At 41.1% G+C, this 21607-nt stretch overlaps 1 protein-coding gene across 1 annotated transcript in view; it reads right to left on the bottom strand.

Moving 5' to 3' along the window:
* Window positions 1-21607, bottom strand: part of LOC140227371 (uncharacterized) — an 80486-nt gene continuing 58879 nt past the window's right edge. The window contains exons 2-5 of the mRNA XM_072307783.1: window positions 10268-10375; window positions 4241-4331; window positions 2992-3058; window positions 1-2436 (exon numbers count right to left, since the gene is read on the bottom strand). Of these exons, the coding sequence (XP_072163884.1) occupies window positions 534-2436; window positions 2992-3058; window positions 4241-4331; window positions 10268-10375 (2169 nt within the window). The 3' untranslated portion in view covers window positions 1-533. The remainder of the gene's footprint in view (window positions 2437-2991; window positions 3059-4240; window positions 4332-10267; window positions 10376-21607) is intronic.

Here is a 21607-nt window from a genome sequence, read left to right on the forward strand (position 1 = left end):
TCTCTCTCTCTCTTCCCTTCTCTTTCTTTTCATCGGGCTTAGTATCCATGGCGACTCCACTTCGAAAGAGCGCTGAAACTATGTAAGCTCAGATTTACTTCCTATATTCTCACGCATATACACATGAAAAACATCATTTTCGTGCCTTCTCTTTTTTTTTATGTTGTTGTAAGAGCAGCTCATGTATGATTTAGTATCATAGCGAGAAACAGGAGTAACAGTGAGAACAAGGTCATTGAGCAACAAACACGAGTAAATTGTTACGACAGAGTAGGCTACATGAGTACAGCTGGACTACACCGAGTATTCAGCAGGAATATAATGACTAACAGACGTACACCACTCTAGGATCACATTATTACACGTTTCCAAAATAAATAATAATCTCTATGTTTACATTACAATACACCTCTTTTAAAGCTTTTGAGACTGAGAATGGAATATTCAGTGAGAATAGCATGATCATACAGCACAAATTAAGGAGAACACCTTTAGAGTTCGAGGTACGGTTGACCTTCCACATTCACCGCCTCCTAGTTGTCGGGATCGGGAGACGGCAGCACTGGAAGATGGTTTACAAAGTTTGGTGAAAGCTTCATGTTGGCGTTGTCCTCGTAGCCCGAGTCGTTCTGGAGTTCCGGAGCTGCGCGGATCAAAGAGGTAGGCGAGACCGACTCCCCTCCGCTGCTGAGACAAGGTGACATATCGAAGGGGTCCATGGCGGTCAGTTCGTTCGTACTGTTCTGGACGCTTTGCCAAGCTTCCAGGAGATCGGCGAGGATACTAGGCAAGGAATTGGATCGCGATCTCTCCTGGGTCTCCAGCAGGCGCTTGTGGCTGGTTGGGAGGGGAATTCTTGTCGGAGGACCATCTCGGTTGTCCTTCCGGATGGAGGTCATGGCAGAATGGTCTGGTTTCAGATGTGGCGGAATGGCTGTTGGGGGTTTTAGACGTGACCGCGACGAAGCGCCTGCTCTCGGTGAACTCGCCCCGCTGCTGATCGACCCATCCTCAAGGCGATCGTAGGCGTCGGGAAAGATATACACAGAGGGTGGAATGTCTGAACGTCTTCGGCGGACTGGACTGGATGAAGCGGATGCACTGGCCCCAGAGGGCGCTCGTTTGGAGCTTCCGGTCCTGGGAAGTTTTAGACTACCTGTCTGCCAGTCACGTGACAACGACCGCGATCTAGGTTGTACCTTGTCAGAACGGACTCGTTCTTTTTGAACATTTACAACGGGTCGTTCTATGGAAGGTTTCCTGCGATTGCTGGAAGATCGTTCTAGAGGCTTCTTTCGATCAGTCTGTGCACGATCAAAGAGACTGCGTCTTCGTTCACCAGCAGCACCAAGTTTTTCAGATGTTCCCTTTGTTCGATCAACCGAGACGCTTCTTACTCGACTCTTGCTGTTAAAGTTGGATTCTGGTATCTTTGACATGGGTGCTCCGGTGAGGCTCCTGGAGCCTGACTTAACACTGCTGTCGTTGGACTCACAACTGCTGGTGCTGTCAAGCCGATGACGCCCATTATCGTTGCGGGTAATCATGAGAATAGGTTCTGTCGTTTTACTCAATCGTCTTCGGTCTTCTCCCGCCTTGGCTGATTGAGGACGCGCTTTACGAGTAAGTCCACCTGGAGTTGAGCTCCTGCGATTCAAACTGGGACTCATGCTTAAGTCTCTGGACATTGGCAACCTCGTTCCGGCCAGAGACAGAGAGCGCGATTCCCGTGCTCGTTCGCCTTCGCTCCTCCTCTCTTCGGCAGCACCAGCGACCGCACGACGCGCTAGATCCCGCGACCTCCCGGAAGACCGCTGGTTGCCGAAGTGTGGCGCATTACGTCGTCGTGTCGGGCTTGTGGGGGCGCTCCGCACTACTGCTTCATGACCTTTTGCTTGCTGCCGCTTCCGCCTAAGGAACTCTTCTGTAGCAGTCTGAGATGTCCTGTTACTTCCAGTCGGCACATTCTTGGCTGAATTCCTCCTACGAGTTGAGGAGAGTCGGGTCACCGGCTCGCTGCACGTCGTGCTATCGGAGTCTGGTGAGATTTTCCGCGTGGCCGACACAACACGACCATGGCTCCTCTTCAGTGTGGATTCTTTGGTAGGCGTGACCGGTAACTCTCCCACGTCGGGGTTGCTGTACGTGTCGCTTGAATCTGGTGAAGTGACTACCCGCGGAGATATGTCGAAACTATTCCCCCTCCGTAGGGGCCGTGGACTGTTTCTGACACTGAGGTTAAGGCTGTTAGGGCGGGACGTATCTCCGGTACTCTGTCGTCGCGATGGCGATAGGATGGCGCTTCGTGGTCGGACGTCGAGGCTGAGGCTGTGCCTGGGAGATACCGACGGAGAGTTGGATTTACTGGAACCATTCTCTGTAGGAGAGCTCTCACCGTTGAGGGCGTCGCGTACATCTGACGGGTTGACCGAACTTCTGCAAAAGAGTTAAAAATGTATCAATCATTAGAAAGGAACACAGATCTTATAGTGTTCTCTATCTCTCTATCTACCCTTAATTTATCCATGGAGCTACTAGTTAGTAGCTCCATGATCTATCCATGGAACTACTACTATCTATATGTATATCATTTGCATGAAAACAGAATACGAGTTATATCTTATCCTGGTCGTCTGATTGAATCCATAGTTTACAAACGTTCTTAAACATTCTAACACAAGTTCCACGACAGGTGGAATTATTAATGAGGGCGCTGTGGTATAGTCGATAAGACCCCCGACTCCCGATCGGAGGACCAGAGTTCGAATCCCGCCCAGTGCTTTCGTCCTTTGACAAGATGTTTTACCCACCATGTCCCTCTCGATCCAGGTGTATAAATGGGTACCTGGCAACGCTAGGGTAATAATAATTGCAGGGCCCTCTGGTAGAGCAGTGGCAACTCTGAAGAGGTCTTCTTGGGTAAAGAAGACAATATTATTATTATTATTATTATTATTATTATTATTATTATTATATAAATCAGTTACTCACCTCCTCTTGGGGCTTCTGGGACCAAAGTCTGCCCCGGCCGTACTTCGCCGACTTCCCTTCTTGTGCACTGCAAAAACAAGAGAAATTATAACATTAGAACTATGCAGTATTTACAAATGCACTTCAAAGTCATTAGTGGATATATGTGTCTGTATTATACATTTTGTAAACATGTACAGGTATGTATATATGTATGTATGTATATAAGCATGTATGTATGTGTGTATCTTATATGTATGTATGTATTGTGCATGTATGTGTATACGTATGTCTGTACGTATGCATGTTTGCTAGTGTGCGTGTGTCGCTGAGCTGAAAATTCTTTGTCGTCCGGAGGCATGGAGGAAGATGTCATTCCACAAAGAAAGTGTTAGGGGGGGGGGGGGGGGCAGGGGAGGACGGGGGATCGAAAACGTTGTTAGCAAGTGCCGTTGTGAAAACTGCATGATCATTTTTTTTTTCGATACACATCTTCCCATGATGCATTAGCTCCATAAAGAGGGAAGGACACTAATTATCTTCAAGTTCGAGTGGGCCCCGTCGCCTTGTCGGCCATAAAGTTGGCATGCCTTTCATTAACCTCTCATAACTAGCTTTTGATGTGAGCCAGAGATCACGCTGTCTGGGGGATACCTACTAATCGAGAGATCGCTCTGCATAGTCATTGCTCAAGGGCTTCTTTAAACGGTTACGTTTTCCTGCGTTCATCTTTGAAGAACCATGGGAGGCGGAAATGACAGGCAACTGAAATACTGGCACCGTCAAAGATTTTGTTAAACTTCCCTTGTTCTAAAGGGTTACGCAAAACGAGTGACATAAACGTAATGCAATAATTAACAGGACATTTTGAAACCTTAAGACGGCATTGATAAAATGAAAAGACAGAAATACACAATGATGGAGATATTGAAGGCATGTGATCCATGAGAGTTGATCCGACCCCCTCCCCCAATCCCCTACCCCTTAAAACAAGCAAACAAACCAGCAAGGAGAAGATTCCAAGGACAGAGCTAACTGGGAGGGGAATGCAGTGAGGATTAAGATGACAGTAATCTCCCACGTGGTGACTGCTTAATCCTGTCACTACCACTGACAACCTGATTGTACAGTGTCGAAGACAGCCATAGATTTTGGTTCCAAAAGGGTTAAGGAGCGTCACGGGGTAATGACACCGAATAAGAAGCCAACGCCCTTGTGAAAAGCCATAGAAATAAGGGTGTTGGTACGACCATTGTGCTTGCATACTCACCGTCACACCTGCAGGGGTCGTGCTTGTCCAAGTAATGAGTTAGCGTGTCCCAGCCGCCGCCGACACGGACCATGACGTGCTTACGAAGAATCTGAACAGGGGGGGGGGGGGAACAAACAACGACACAAAATCAATTAAGCTTTCATTCAGCGTTTCAATATTTAGGACGACAGTTGGGGCATGCAATATTTGACGTTCACAACCTTGACGTCTGTTGGCATCATCAATCCACTAGGAGTTCAACGACACAAACATTAGGCAACCTCAGGAGTTCATAACTTATGCACTGTGGTTTGGCAAATACCTTGAAATGTTATGACGATGCGGACGAGGAAAATTGCAGACGGAGAGATATGGAGAAAGAAACAGACAAACAGACAGACAGAAAGTCAGACAGACAGACAGACAGACAGATAGTGAGGTGTGAAGAGAGGGATAAAACGACATAGAAAACTGAGAGGAAGGTAAGGGAGGAGCGAGAGACAGACAGGTAGACAGAAGGAGTGAGAGATGTGTATTTTACTTCTAACATATTGGGAGAGAGAGACAGACACACACACATACATACATACATACATCTACAGGTATATACAGAGAGGGAGAGTCGGTTGAATACCTTAGGAGAGACTGACTGACTGACTGACTGACAGACAGAGACAGCTAGATAGAGGGAGAGGGAGGAGGGGAGGGAGATAGAATGATATTGCCTCAGTCTGTTCCTGTTCGAACAGAGCGTAAGTTGCTGAATATTTGGTGAGACAGTCATCTGTCATGTTCTCTAAACGTCTCTGGCCGTCAGGGCCTTTAATTGACATCCTTAGCTCCATAACCCAAATAACATACCCTGCGGGATAGTCGGCGGTATTCAGGGCAGAAAAATCTAGAGAGAAAATACTGTTGGCTCCATAATGTAGTCATTAGAAGGTTTGATAGTGAACATGTGAGAGGAATGATTGGCGAGAGGGAGAAATTACTTGGTAATGTGTAACATACTCTTTCACTGCTCAACATTGTGCTGATTATTTTTCTCCGGCAAACATAATATCTCTCCCCATGGATAGTGTTCTACTTGAAGTGACAGTGACAATCATTGGGTCAAAAGAGAGAATTGTTTCTTGGACGATGATACTCACGATAGTCTCTGCCAAGGCCTTTTATTTATTTGGCTTCGTTTCGTCGACAGACAAGACTACAATAACATTATTTGAGCTATGTAAAGATGACTTAAAATCAAGCTATACTAACTCAGAACTAAACACCAGGAAAATCTGAATTATCAAACCTTAATCAAACGAGTTTGTAATTAATTATTATTACTATTCCTAACGTTTACTAACCACCAAGACCACATACGTGTATAATAGTTTCCATTGACCATATCAGAAGACGAAAGAGGTAATACAACTCTTTGGAAAAATGTTCAGTTAGTGTTAAAGCATTAGAATATCAGAATAAAATCACTTAGAAAAGTGAAATGATACCAGTTTGATGTTACATTTAGACGCAGTTGAATGTTTAAAGAGAAACTTTAGAACAAGTTAAACGTTGTTTTTGCTACTACATGTTTTGAGGAACGTTGTCAGTTCTCCTCGGTGAATCTGATGTGTATCGAAACTGACAAAATTTGATTTAATAAAATGTGCTAATTGCTCAAAAGTTCACGCCTTTTCATATCATTTTGTTTCTGTAAGATTTTCTTCGTCAAAGTGAAGTGCTTGTACGTGCGTCAAACTCGTAGATAGCTAATGAATTTGATGATAAGATGGATTCAAAGTGCCAGGATTTTCTCGTGGCTAGAGGTTGCCCAGTCACTATCACCAATATCGATACACACGAGGGGCAAGAATCTGGGCGGAACAGTGACTCAGTATAACTACGCCATTCGGACTGGGAGATGCGTCTAAAGCCAACATGGGAGATAATTCAATCAAGGGAAGGAGGCAGTGAATGAAAGGCGAAAGGACGAAGTCTGGCCTTTCAGCTCGGTGACTAGAACCCAGCGATGACGAGCAACTTAATAGGTGGTATCATCACCCGCTTCAGTCTGTGTAAGTTTACTTCGAAGGAAGAATGTTTTTATTGTGAAAGCTACATCATTCTTTGACCTACTCACTTAAGGACGGATGAACACAAACACGTATCAGGAATGATAAACAAATTAACTATCTGAGGTGCATCAAGATTTGTTTTCTTCACATAAGTTATGGATAATGATCAGAAGGAACGTAATGTTTTTGTAAATAATCGCTTCAGTGTTTTAATGAAACATTGTGACGATAATCTTGGACTTAAATAGTTCTACTGAACATTATTATTATGTTAAGATATCACATGGGTGTGGGTTTATAACAACACACATGTATCTTTTTGCCTCAGCTTTGGTTTGGTTCGTATGTTATGGGATGGTGTGGCCATCCACACGATTTTGTTGTGATTTTAAATATTAACTACAGAGGTTGGACGGAATACTGGCGCAGAATGGAATAGAGCGCCATCATGTGGTAACTTTATAGGCACTTTGCTTCGTAATGATTGTGTTCTGTCCTGAAAGCGGGCAAAATGTGCTGAGGAAAAATAACCAGAAAAAGTAATATCATCAAGGACAGACACATCGGCACGACAGCAATTATTTTTATGGCAGAACAAATGGAATGTTATCTAAACTAAATGTTTTCACAAATAACGAATTAGTTAGATAGTTACAGCATTCTATAATTTACATCAACACATTATATATCTTGTACTCTCTTCTTCTTCTTCTTCTTTTTTCGAGGGGGGGGGTGGGATGGGAGTTGTTGGGGAGAAAAGATGATCAACGAGCACACAGATCATATGTGAACCATGCTACCTATATGGTATTCTATCTGTTGATCTGTTGATCTATTTTGTATCAACTATGGCTTAATTGCTATGGCTTGTTTTATTCTTGTATACGCTGAGAGTATTTCTGCGAACAAATGAATAACTTTCACAAGACGTAAGCAAAGTCATTGGGATAAAGTTGCGGGTATGTGCATCTTTCTATTAGCTATGTATGACTCTTTCTCTGCAGCACTGCAATCTGCAATTCAACGAGAAAACAAAATCCCCCCTACCTGCACTTGCTATTGAGATTTGTATAAACCCACTGCTTACGCGAACCTTAGATGTCATGTACTGGTTCTACGAGGGTTGTCATATTCTTGGATGTGATGGGTTAAGAGGATTGGGTTTGACTTGTTTTCCCGAGTCGTCTCCGAAGACAGATCAGTAATCAAAGAATCAGCCATCAGTGTATACGTCACCAGTTAATGGTTCATCGCAGTTGTAATCGAGTTATAGGACAGTGACGAAGCCGTGATAAACTTATCACCAGCGCATCGTCAAAATTGAGTCATGTATGATTATCTTAACTCTTTCTTGACGTGAGTGGCAGTCGAAAAAAAAAAAAGATATCTTCTTGACTAAAAAATAAAATAAAGTTGATGCATCAACTTGCATGTCATTGGCACAGTTCCACACCACGTGACGTACCACTCTCTGCTTCACAAGGTGTGAAATTCGAAGAAACCATCGGACCGATATGGTGCACATAATTAGCTTCGTGAAACCGCCGTTCGTTTCACCTTGATTTACTGGTGGTGTATGCTATTCCTGTTTTTACACCATTCTAATTTGACGAAAACGATTAAGTGACTCCAATTCACGTGTTTCATGTTACAGTGTTTCCATTACCTTCTGTAGTTGACTTTAGAGCTATTTCTTTGTTGTTGTTTTTTTCTTGTATAATCTCTATAAACCACACACTTACGTGACATGTAAGTATTCTCTTTTCAGCCGCTAATTTCGAAATCAAGTAGCACTAGCATGAAAGTCTCGTTCGTGAAGTGGCAAGCAGTTTGTTTGTTTGTTCATTTGTTGTTGATTTTTTTTTTCTCTCTCTCTCTTTCCGTCTGTTACAGCCTGTGTGTTACCTATTACGCCCATTAGAATTGGACAAAGGATTTAGCGGAAGTTCGTGAACGTCCTCTGGACTTGAGAGGCTGACCTCTCATTACTGCGCGTAAATTATTTCCGGGGCGTTGTAACTGTACTGGTGCCTGCTGTATAAGCATAATTAAGCAAAGCGAAACTCGAGCCCTGCATGTTTAACATTGTTGAACCAACTCACAGAACTCGGTGATCCCAAAATTTTAAGTCACAGATTGATGTACAGTCCTTTGTGATATTTTCTCACGACCATGGATTAGACATGTTATGTGATAATCATAACAACGAAAATAATAATGTCATGAGAGAGACCAGTCATTGTTATCACTTAAGCACTGCCATTTACCCATTTATACACCTGGGTCAAGAGGGATATTAGGGGCAAACGTCCTGGCTAATGCTGAATGCACTAGGTAGGATTCGAACCCTTGACCTTGTGCTCAAAATCCAGAGTTGTGTACCATGGCACAGGGTTGAGAAAGTGGTCATTACTGTGCCCAGATCTCGGGAATATAATGCATTATTACTCAACACAAGGAAAAGAGGCGCATTATGACTGAGCATATTTTATGATTGCTCATAAGTTTCTTGTGGGGAACAGCTGCAGACGATCAAATCGTCGTGAATTGCAATTTTCGCTGTGCTGAGGTAAACCCTAGAATTCATGAACAATATACTTCCCTGGGCCTGTGAGTAAGAAATGGAAACCAGTAACAATGATAGCCGGGCGGGAAAGGGTTTAAATTTGGCGAAACTATAGCTGGCAGACGATAAGCCAGAGGCAGGCACAAGCATTCTTTTTATATTCCCTGGCGGATGCTTCCAATGGTTCGCAGACGTAGAGTCCAAATGATAAAAGAAGTTTTAGGAGGTGAATAATTGAAAGGGACAGGAAAGCGTGATTAAGTGAAACAACCTCCATCCGTCGAATGGTAAGATATCCAGGGGAGGACCAAATAAACAAAAAATACAACAACAAAAAAGTAATCAATGAATAACGGACAAACAAGAATGTATTTCCACACTTTGGGATTCGACTGATGGACAGATAAGAGAAGGAATAACGACTCTTACACAAAGAGAATTATTCAGCTAAACCATATGAAGCATCGTGGCTCTACTCGTGGCTCTACTCGTGACTATGCTCGTGGTTACACTCGTGGCTATATCGTGGCTATCAATTGTGCAGAGACTCGCACTGATTTTGATATTATATAAATACATATAGATAATTAACAGAAAAAGATATAGAGACAGATGAATAGAAAGAAAGAGAGATAGAGAGATAGAGAGAGAGAGAGAGAGAGATGGGAGGTGAGAGATATATTAGTGACATATCTCGATTAGAGAATATTTATTTATTCCAGTTACTCATAGCCTAGAACTACTGGTTAACGAGGCTTGGAAGTATTGAATGAATATCATGAGGAAGCTCCTTGAAAAACAATCAAACAAACAAACAAACATTCCCCCTCGAATGCTTCTAGCTGACCCAGCAATAAATGTTAATTGAGGATACGATGGCAGGAGATGTAATATAAAATAATTGTCAGCAGTGATGAACAGTAATGATGAGCGTGATCAGCAGTGAGTAGAAAAAAAAAAAAACTGCAGTGCACTCCCGTTATAACGAACACGGTTAAAACGAGATGCTCCTTACGACAAAGTAAAAATTCAGGTCAAAAGATTATTACTTCTATAAATTCATGTACTTTACTGTTCGGCGATAGAGACATTTGGACATAGTGAAAGAAAATCGCCTGTCCCGAGGACTTCGTTATAACGGGAGTGCACTGTATGAACAAACTTCACAACACTTAAAGGAATTCATGAATAAATTCTTTCGATGACCACCTTACACTTTTGTATTCTTTCTCAGTCCCACTCATCACTATTTTGACACTCAAGAACAGAATGCACCTTTTAGTGGTATCTGAAAGCGTTTATCTATTTAATACTTGAAACCATGGCGTCACTTTCAAGGTGATGAGTTGCGCATCTCCAATGCTGTAAATCTAATTGTCACATCTCCAAGGTGATGACGTCAGAGGGACTTACCCTAACGAAGATGAGGGTGTTGGAATCCCCAATGCGGTACTTCCCCTCGGCTTCTCGAATCATGGGGAATTGGACGGGGCAGGAGCAGCGTTGAAGCTCGTCTCGCACCTGCAGATGAGAAGAGCCAGACAGATAAAAGACGGTTTAGGTGACACCAATTAACGAAAATATCTGATGATAGGCGAGTAGAGACCCCCTTTTTGGGAATCATAAACTAAAATACGTTGTATGATCTCTAGTTTAACAAAACGAGTAATATGTTATATAATTAGTTTGCAAAACACTATTACATTCAGAGATGAGACCTTCTTTGCAAAGTCAATGCAAGGTGCCTCAAGGAGTCACGGAATGAAGTAAAATGCAGTAAATATACATTGATTGCTCATTTCAGAACTGGATGAATATTCAAGTACGATTAGAAAATATTATGCTTGTTCTAATGAATGAGTACTGATGAAATTGCGTGGTTGGTGAAAAGGAGAGCAAAAGGAGAATATATTACGTAATGTACCTTGAAGTCTTTCAGAAGGGATAAATTTACTCACTAGAAATAGTGCTTTTATACGAATTTTGTCCAATTATGAAGTCACTAAACACAATATGACAGAGATCGCAAGACTCGTACAAACATTTATGCATAACAAAATTTGTTTTTCTAATTATATAAGACACACACGAACACACATACACACTCAAACACACATATACACATGCACATATGAATAAATGGATAAATAAATTGAATAAATAAACAAATATACATATATATCCATATATACACACACTAACAGAATTTTTAATGTTTATGACATTTTGACGGTATCTATAAGTGAAAGAATTTCCATGATTACACCTTGAAGAGCTCGTCGAGCTCAAAATCACTTTGAAAATATGACAAAGTAAAGGTCACAGCCCAAAATCGTCAATTATGTTTCATGTATGTTCGTCTTTCACAGCAAGTCTCTCTCTCTCTCTCTCTCTCTCTCTCTCCCACTTTGCGATGTTCTAGGCGTGATTCAGCTGATCTGAACACGCAAGATTATAAGATATGTTTGCATTTGGGAGACAGAAGAAATATTTCAATATTTATCTTGAAAAAATCCTCACACGCTATGAATAGAAGGAAAAAAAAAAAGAATCATCGGAATAATAAACATTTATTAGAGGAGGAAACCAGTGCTAACATTTACCTAGCAGCAAACACACTGCATTGGGCGCAGTGTAAACATGACATATCTAGTTTACTCACTTATTCAATAAGATTGTCAAAAAATTTATAACACTTCACAAAGAAGTACAAGAGTAAATACGCGATTACATTTTTCTTCTCTTTGTCGTGCGAGTATAACCCGTTTTCATCTTGACCTATATAATGGCATGTCTTCGGTTTGCAAATAAAATTCCACACTTCATTTCTAGCATTGGCAATGTGCTTCGTGGCCTCGAGATGTACTTTTAGTGCCATCTTCTAATTGAATCGATAGCGATTACGCAATAACCATAATGCTGGGTAAGTTGCTGTGACCAACTTTTTTTTTCTGGAGCGCCATTAGTGGTACCCCGGGGGCCCGGACGGACTAGGAAATCATCGATTTGTTTAATTCATGCAGTTAATTGCCCTTCTGGATCAATTGTGAATTTAGCTGGACCTACGGCGGAAAGGTTATTGTTACTATAACCATACCGCCACGACAAACATTGGCCTAAATCGTTAAATGAAAATTCATTCCTACAGGGAATATAAGTGATAAGATATAAACACGTCTGAAATTGAACTACATGAGAGAAATATCTCTGGGGGTAATGAGTATTTAAATGTCTGTAAACCGAACACCATGATCTAGTTTGCTTCAAATGGGAATCATATTTCCACTACAACATTTCCTTCATTTCCTTGAACACACAAAGAGAAAGACCCGTTAATTATTTTAAATTAGCTTGGAAAGAGGAATGGTTATCCTGTATTATTTTGATGAGAAAACAACTCGACCAAATTGTGGCTTGAGAAAGACTAGGAAATAAACAGATTTTCAAATATATCACTAGACCTTGATGTTCGAAAAAAGTAATTGTTTATGTGGCAGAGTTTGTAATTATCTGAAAATAAAAATCGAAATTGTTCACGGGAGAGAAAATGGACAAGGGAAATTTGCAAAGGAGGATCCACGTAACAACGAAAAAAAAAAAAGAATCTGAAAATCAAAACAAACTAAATAGAATGTTTGCGTGGAGATAAGTGCATCGCCACGCAGATTTGAAAGATTTAGACAGTGAGATCAGCTTCAAAAACGCCTAGTGGTCCGTTAACTATCACGAGAAATCGTCTGCTACTGTCAGCAGATCGCTCTCTGCAAATTGTTGAAAGAAGTCTTCTTGAAAGAAGGGAGCTACAGTATGACGTTTGGTGTCACCTCACTTTTTGTGTGTTTGATCATCGATTATCAAAATATTGAACGTTCAACACTTCAGTCCCAATGGGAACCTTCATTTCCTCATGGGAGATAAAGACAAATACACACATAAAACTTAATAAAAAATACTCATTCTCACTCAGTCCCACGAGAATGTAAATGTTTGTCTAAGGGGTTGCCTGAAATAGAAGTCAAGTAACATTCATTAAAGTTTTTGTGTTACTGCGGTTGTTTGCCGAGTGGCTTCTTTTTACAATGGTCCCGTTCGTGCATTTCTGCGTAGGTGCTCGAGTCAAAACTGACATCAGCGAACCTGGTATTCAAACAAGCTGAGCACGTCAATGTCAGAAGATCTCGGTTTCTGAATATTTGATATATTTCAAAACTTTTGATTTGGTAATATGGTTTATGATTTTGTGATGTCTCTTTTAGATATGCAAATGTACTCAAGAAATGATAGTGGTGAATATTCTATCTGACGTATAATAGGCTTTGCACGGAAACGTGTCCATTTAATGTTCAAGCAAACTTGGAATGAACAAGGCTTACAAGAAAAAATATATAATTATTCTGCGAGTTCGTGTATGTGTGTGTGCTTGTGTCTGTCTGCATTTCTGTGAAACTTTTGTGTATGTGTGAGTGCAACCTTGCCTATAGCCTCAACCCAAACGTATATGAAAACAGCAAACCGAGAACTTTCGATTTGACTTCTCATCGGAGCGTCACGTCCGCTGATTACTGCAGACGACAAACTTCACCTCGAATATTTCCCGCCCAAATTCGACCACTCAAACTGATCAATCCCTCCCAAGAACAGGGCAGGTGGACTAATTCTACGGACGCTAGGGAGCAATTAAGTTAGACCTCTCTCGCTTTCACAGTCCTAGACTCAATCAATTTGCTGAATCACAGAAGTGTTAAGCTTTTAAATCTCACAAGGGGAAGTTGAGTGACTCTTAGCTGGGCCAACCACTGCAAGTCGTGACGTCTTACGGTCACGTGAGTAACTGGTCATCAACTAAATCCCAAAAGCACTCCCCACGTCTGTCTGTTGGAGAAAATCGTGATGGACGAGATTGAAATCCACAGTGTGATGAAGGCTATTAAGGGCCATGCACTCAACCCATCATTCTTTCAAAATCAAACATTTGACTTTAATGTAAGACTGCTTTTTCATTCATACTGTTGTCTGAGATGACAATCTAATCTGGCAGAATCACCAGTTTCGTCAATATTTCGCAGGACCCTTTGTTTGAATGGCCTCATTTTTCAAGAAAATTTAATAAACAGATGATGACTCTTCTGAGGATAGTATAGGACGTGACAAGTAAAGATCAAATTATTCTCTTTCAAAATCGTTCTCAGACACAACGATCAATTCCTCAAGTCAGTTAACATCCAGACAAAGAATAACTTGTTTGGGTAATTTATTCCTACCCAAGTTTGTCGCCATAATTAGCCACAATGAACCAACTACAATTAGAAAATCTCATGGTTCTTTGTTAAATCATCCTAAATTTGACAAAAACAACTACATCTGAGTTCAGCTCTAGCATTTTGTTTGCTTGCCACGGTTTGCTGTTCCAGCTGTTGAATTGCTATGTGGTTTGCACAAAATGTAATGTCATGATCATCACTTACAGTATAATGTATGTCACATGAATGCGTCAAAATATGACACATATTGAATACTCAATGTTATCCGAGACACCCGGGGCTAGGAAGTTCTCTCGGTGCTCCACTGCACAGCGATCGATCAGGTTGTCGGCTATACAGCTGGTGCTACACACACTGATGGCTGTTGCCGACTCCCGTTACAATATATAATTATATCATATGAGATTATTTCATATGATAAACAAGAGAATAAAACACGAATCCCTCAGTTCGGAATGAAGGGGGGGGGGGGTGGCTGGTGTTCATTAAGGGTTACTGGTTCAAACGCAGAGACGACATGTAAATTTACGGTGTCACTCGTCAGCTGAAAATTTACACAGAATGAAAAAAAAAATGACAATTTTTCGTCACCCGCCAAAGAGCTAAGTAGAAGGTAGATAAATATTCATGCCGTACACGACAAGCACCCAAAACCACGTGTTAGTTTTATATGATAAAGATTAGAGAAGTACGTATCTACAGTAATCCATCATAAGCCTCTTCTCACCTTATATACCACTTGGGCTCAACAACAATATTATGTGGTGTGTTAAAGGAAAAATTGTCACGCTTTCCCACTATTTAAGTGCTGTTCTTCATTTCCAATGCGATTTCACGAATCCCAGCATAATCATAATACGTCGATGTGTAGATATATTCTGTGCACGCTATTCATCACGGAATATGTATAAAAAAATCGCGACCGGGAGAGTTTCTTCATATCCGCGCTTCCCAGGGTTCTAAAGTCGGTTACAAAAATGGAAGGAGGATTTTTGGTCACGTGATGTCTGCTATCAACATCCCTCGCGCCATCAGCAGACGACATCAAGGTTCTCCTCGCATCGCTTGCAGCTGACCGGCGGGGCTTGGAGGCGAGCAGGGCTTACTGCCTGAGAGAAGGGGACATGCAAGTAATGGATTCTTGCAGGATCAGGCACCTGCACACCCCCTCCCAAATCTCCTTCCCTCCTCATCTCGGTCGACCATCACCACAACACCAGGTACCTCGAGTCCGCAGGCTGATTTAATGAAAATGTGCCTTCCCATTAAAGGTTATATCATGACAGCGTTCTTACACTGTAAACATAATGTCTTCTTGTTACAAATCACATAAATTCAAAAGTTCAGCGTAATGGTCATTCAAAAGAGACTTGTCTTGTCTCTGACAATCTGGAGACCCTACAGCAAATCGTAGAACCAATTGTACTGAGAAAGTGCGTGAACAGTTTGACTCAAATTGTGACAAATGTGAAATATGACAATTTCAATGTAATAAATTGACTAGTCATGAAACGCCACCAAAATGATATGGTCAACCTACAAAAGAAGACAACTATTGCTAAAGCACTTCCTCTATGGTCACAGTATCCCATGCTGTCTTGCTTCATTACCACACCAGCTGATTACTCTGCTTTTGCTTCCACGGTTCCTTCAACTACATCATGGAGGTGCCTGGGAAATGACAGAATGAGATTATTCGAGCCTCCACATTTAAAGCGATTTGAAAACAATGTATTGCTTAAGACAGCACACAGGTATATGCGCACTCGAGAACAGTGAAAGTGCTACAGGACGCTTATGTATCTCTCTATATACTTGAAGGTCTTCTGTCGGCTTTCATTTCGTTTCGATATACCGCTCTTGTGTTACGTAATTAAGGGTTGTCATACTTTACACCGTGCAGGGTCATTGCAACTAATTGACTCAACAAGCGCCAGTATGATTGTGATATAGTGCAACTCTGTTATTCTATACCCAGCAATGTGCGACACTTCGACGTAATCGTAGATTTCCTCTAATCTCAGTAGTGCTATAACGTGCCGAGCCAACAATAATTTCATACACGTCAGGCTCGGACACGGACTATAATGTCATTATTGTTGGATCCTCTCAAAAAACAACTGCAGAGACAACATCACTACAATCAAACAAAACTCTCTTTCGTGATTTGGCAGTAAGCACTTTTAAAAGACACACAATCCATTAGTCTTTATATCAGCAAGTCATTCTCTTTCATTTGTCTCCAAGAACCAATTTCCTCATGGTGATTCTTTTTAAGTCCTTTGATTCCGATTAGGCCAACTGGAAGCAGTATTCTTTAAACTCCAAGAATCTCGTTTATTTTGTAACTTGACGTTGATTAAAAATAATTGGGAAATATGGACCAAAAAAAAAAAAAAACTTGAAACTAAACAGTATGATATTGACAAACATTACACCATTTCATAAAACGAGTAAGGCACATATCTGAGGCATTTTGAGTATTCTTCGGGGAAAATGATTTGGCGTAAGACTTTTGCAATGAGGTTTTGCTCTTTTACAGTGTAGAAAATAGACATAGGTTATAAACGCTGTAACGCTACATTTATTTTCACTGTTATGACAAACAGCTTTGAAATGTTTTCCTGGAGTTTCCTAAAACCGTCCTGCGACCTTTAAAAGCACTTTGCAGTCTGTCTAGAGAGTTGTCTGCTCTCATCTCGAGCCCTAGCGCGATCCCTCAAATCCTCGCAGGAAACATATGGGAGTCGTGCATGTCCCAGGCCCTGCTCGGACAAATTTAGCAGACGACTCGCAAAACACTCCGTGTCTTTCAACAAATTGTGACGTCATTGAGACTCTCCATCAGAGGCATTCCTCCGGCGGGGATCAAACCCCTTTTCGCTATGTGCACCGCCATTACCGCTATATTTGTATCTGCGAATAAACAATGTTGGACAGAGGGGGTTTGTCAATGCTGTTATCTTCCATTGCTTACTGTACGCAGAGTGTCGCCGCACTTGTCGGGATGGGATGTTGCAAACAAACGGCGCGTTTGTACAAACCATATCACGGCAGCAGCGGGAACTCATGAGGTACACAACTATGGTGGATGAAAATATAAAAGGGCAGACTTACTCTAGCCCTACCCTTGCAGACGATCTCCCTACGAATCAATGCTGAGAGTTCTAATCACTTTGAACCACACCACAGAACGCGATGGATTGAATCAGTTTATATCAGCTATCTTCGGTGGATCTTAAACTACTCTGACATATTTGATGACTGTTTCGATAAATCACGCACAGTTTTTCTCGCCTGTAAGTTTTCGCTTAAAACGAGATAAAGGCAAAGAGAAACCAAAATAGCGAGGAATTAATATCATAAATTTAATGAAATGCACATCACAGATTAAGTCTTTAACAAGACAGAAGAGTCATTCTGTAAGAAATGGCAGTAGTCTTTAAAGACAGACCTCTAAACAAAGTGACAACCTTTATTGTATTATCAGCAAATTTAAGTCTTCTCACACTGATGACATAGCGTTTAGTCTTTGCACACCATCATACTTTGCACTCTGTGGATGAGTGTCATCCAAATCAAAGTGTCAACGTGTGACGGTGTGATCACACCGTGGTCACAGAGCGTGGCAATAGAGATGATTGTGCATGGTGTATATAGTACACTGTCACCATTCGGTGTAAACGAAACATAAAGTGTTACACTGCGCATACACTGCAGCACATCGATTTCACGATACTTGATACATGTATTGTCATCCTGCAAGATTATTGTGTTGTTGTTGTTTTTAAGATTCATTTCCTTCGTAATCGGAAGTGATGAAAAATTGAAGGGCTATCTTTACGAAGTTTATACCGCAGTGTGGCAACTGCAAATGTTATACTGTCAACAAATGCACATGATTTTGACTAATGTAGACTTTCATTCTTAAGAACCCGGATGTTAATAGACGATGAAGCTGATATGAGTAGTCAGCAAAGATGACAAGATATAGTTATATGTCGCTCCATCTAATCCCTAACTAAAATTGTTCTCGAGTATGGTGGCCGTCAGTACGTAATCACCAGCAAGAAATCTGAGAATGTTTGAATCCGTCTGGCCTTTATGGCATTAACAGCACTAAGACATTAATGTCTCTTTGTCTTAACAAGCGATCATTTTTTAAAACCAGCAGAGTCACAATTGTACTATCTATAAGAGTATTGTCAAACAGAAACAAAAAGTGTCATATCATAACCATTCGTCATCAAAACTAGCTGGCGGTTTTCTCACACGACAATTTCGTTTTGCAAAACGTGTGATAAGGATAACAGTTGCAAGACCAACGGAAGTGAAGGATGATTTCACATGAATAGTGTATAAAAAGCTTTTCTCCATCTAGGCCTATAATTGAATGGCTCTATATGGGACCATCGGTCAGACCCCCCCCCCCCCCCCCCCCATGATGAGCTGATTAGCTTGCACGGTTTAAATCTGTTCATTTTTAATACATAAAAATACTTAGTTCAATGTGAAATAGAGGAAGGCGATCTTGTTCTCATTCTTAGGCGGTGAGATGAAAGAGACCAAGCAAATTGGTATTCATATACTGCATACAACCAGATATCTCTAAAAACACTCCGTGGACGTTACACGAATACTAGAGGAGGGCCTGCATGCATGCATGTATGTGCTTCATACCTTTAATGAAAATAGAGGAATGGGATTAAATCGGGAAAACAGCGAGTCATACAGATGCGAGGGAAGAGCGTTCTGTCGTTTGTTTTCATAAATTCTTGGCCAGATGGCCGTATGCCAGTCTCTAAAGCGATGAGGATGTAGGTTGAGGATTTATTACACAACGCGACGAGTCGAGAAACGACGATTTGTGGAGAAGGGAAAGGAGAAAGGACTGAAGAGAAGGTACCAGGTTTAGTCTCAGATGCTGAAGATACGTAGTCTGTATTCTAGACGTATATCGAACGAAAGATATACAACGATATATTTTCCTTTCTCTACATTGGAAGTATATAGACAAATTATATTTTATATTATTAGTGTGACGTTAGCCATGATCGTCATGAGTCAGTTTGTCACGTCACTTTCTCTAACATAATCCTTTCGAGGGAATTAAGCCATTGGTTGTTTAGTGATTTCTTCGATTCGTTAAGTACGATTGTACGCATACTCAGTATGTGCCAGTGCTCCTTTTATAAAATTAATCTATGAATTCCATTAACTTGACTTCATGCTAATATGAACGCATATGAATACAATCTAATCAGATTCAGGGTGTAAAAACAGACTGTGCCAGATTAAGAAAAAATTAAGAAATGGAAAAAAAGTCGATTCACTATAAACTGCTCGTAAATCAATCCGATTTGAATGCTGAAGTAAGACTTGCGTTTAGCGCCAAGACTAAAGGTGGCAAGATGGACACTCGAACAAGGGAATAATTAATTCTTACCAATCCACTAAATGACTCAGTACCAAGCGCCTTCGCTAATATCTTACATCAATTTGAATTCAATAAGGTATTAAGGGGAGAATTAGACTCTCAGCTCTTGCTAACGGTTACAATTCTTAAAAGGATTTTGTTCCAGATTGGCAGCACCAATGCAAACACCTGAATCCGATTCTCTCGCATTTACGACACAAAATTGGATTTCCTTGGACGAAGAGGGACCCTTAACAAGCTGGAGTATCTGCCAGCAAAAGAGGCGAGAGGAGTGACTCGCTCTTGGTATAAGCATGGAGCTACTAACCTTAGCTCCATGGTATAAGGTTTCTCCCATGGCCGCTCTGCCTGTCTACAGAAGAAGAGGGAGTTAACCAATAGACGCAATATGGTAGAAAACACCCCTTCTAGCCATGGCAGTTGCATATGCAAGCCCTGCAGTCTCGTATGATAATCGACGCCTATTTCTGCCACTCCTTATTTGTATAATAATGATAATGATAATAATGACGGTGATGAAGATGATGAAAATAGAAATAACAATCATCATCATCATCATCATTATCATCATTATTATCATCATCATCATAATCATGATGATAATATCAATAGTAATGGTGATAATACATGATGTAATATACATTTATGAGTGTGCGTGTCTGAATGTTCTATTTGTACGAAGAAATGAAGCAAACTCTTTGTAAAGTGCGATTCAATCATATCATTAAGCGTTGAATTCTGTTATCAGTTATCAGTAGCCAGTGTCCCATATAACTAAATTCAGAGTGTAATGCCATCCTAGGGTCGAGTTAAATTTGATAGATTTGATGACATCTAGAATAAAGCACTATTTAAGTTAAGGAAATACGGCTGGTGATGGTGTAGACTTTGCGTGACGGTCTTAACGTATCGCCCTTACTGATATCCCTCTGTCGCGTCGCTTCGGGGTCGAGACTTGACTGCCCTCGCTCTGTCGAGGAAACTCCAAATAGGATTGATCTGGGAATGGTGTCAAATATGCTGATCCGCCAGACGCGGAAATGACAGCTTCTGCACTTACCCGCCTAGTTTAGCCTATTTGCAGACGACAGACAGTTGTCCTTATTCACTCATTCAGTAGTCTTACCCCCATAATCTTCCTGAATCTTATGTGTATGTAATGAGCTCGTAGTCGTATTAGTTATTCACCACCGCCCGCCACTATCCCATGTGGAACTAGAAACCACACAAGTGACGTAGTGGCAAAGTTAAACAACAACAACAACGACAACGACGACGACGACGACGACAACAACAACAACAACAACAACAACAACAACAACAACAACAACAACCATAAAAACACTGTTCACAATCTGGCGGTGGATTTGTTTATTTTGTAATGTTACCGTCACAGAACGAGTAATTCCCGACAGCGCATGAAATGAAAATGTTGGGGATGAAGTGAGAATGTTGGGGAGTTCCTAGAGAAGTTGACATATTCTGCGGATCAGGCTGAATCGTATCAAGAATATCTTGAATTAGGACACAATTAGGTTCGTTACAAGTAAGTGCTGATTTCTACGACGAAGTTGCGAATGTCCTGAATGTTGTGCAGCGTAGCGAGCCATTGTGCTTTATTGACGCTGCTCAGTCGTAAAAACTGAAGGTTTGCCAATTACACCCAGGCAAGAATTTCATACCAATTTTCATACTCGATCGCGTGATCCGATAACAAATCGGCTGAATGTGCATTTATAGTGCAAAAGTTGTCGTGCATGTTGCCCATTATTGCATGCTAATTGAATTCAAAGTCTGAATAAATCTGATTTTTAGATTAATCAGGTCAATGAAATTGCCCCGTTTTCCAATCAAGGTTATCACGATTTAAAATGTGCTTTAGGCCTACAAGGTTTCCTTCGGTTTACGGCATTTTTTCAATCTCAATGTTCGCCACATTTTTTTCATAGCTGTGTATAGTGTAAAGAGCCAACTTTGAAGCACTCACACACTGAACAGCATTGCTTCTATGCTGCGAATCCCATTAGTCTATAATCAAGGCTTTAGAAACACATT

Source organism: Diadema setosum, chromosome 4, assembly GCF_964275005.1.
Source record: "Diadema setosum chromosome 4, eeDiaSeto1, whole genome shotgun sequence".
NCBI lineage: Eukaryota > Metazoa > Echinodermata > Echinoidea > Diadematoida > Diadematidae > Diadema > Diadema setosum.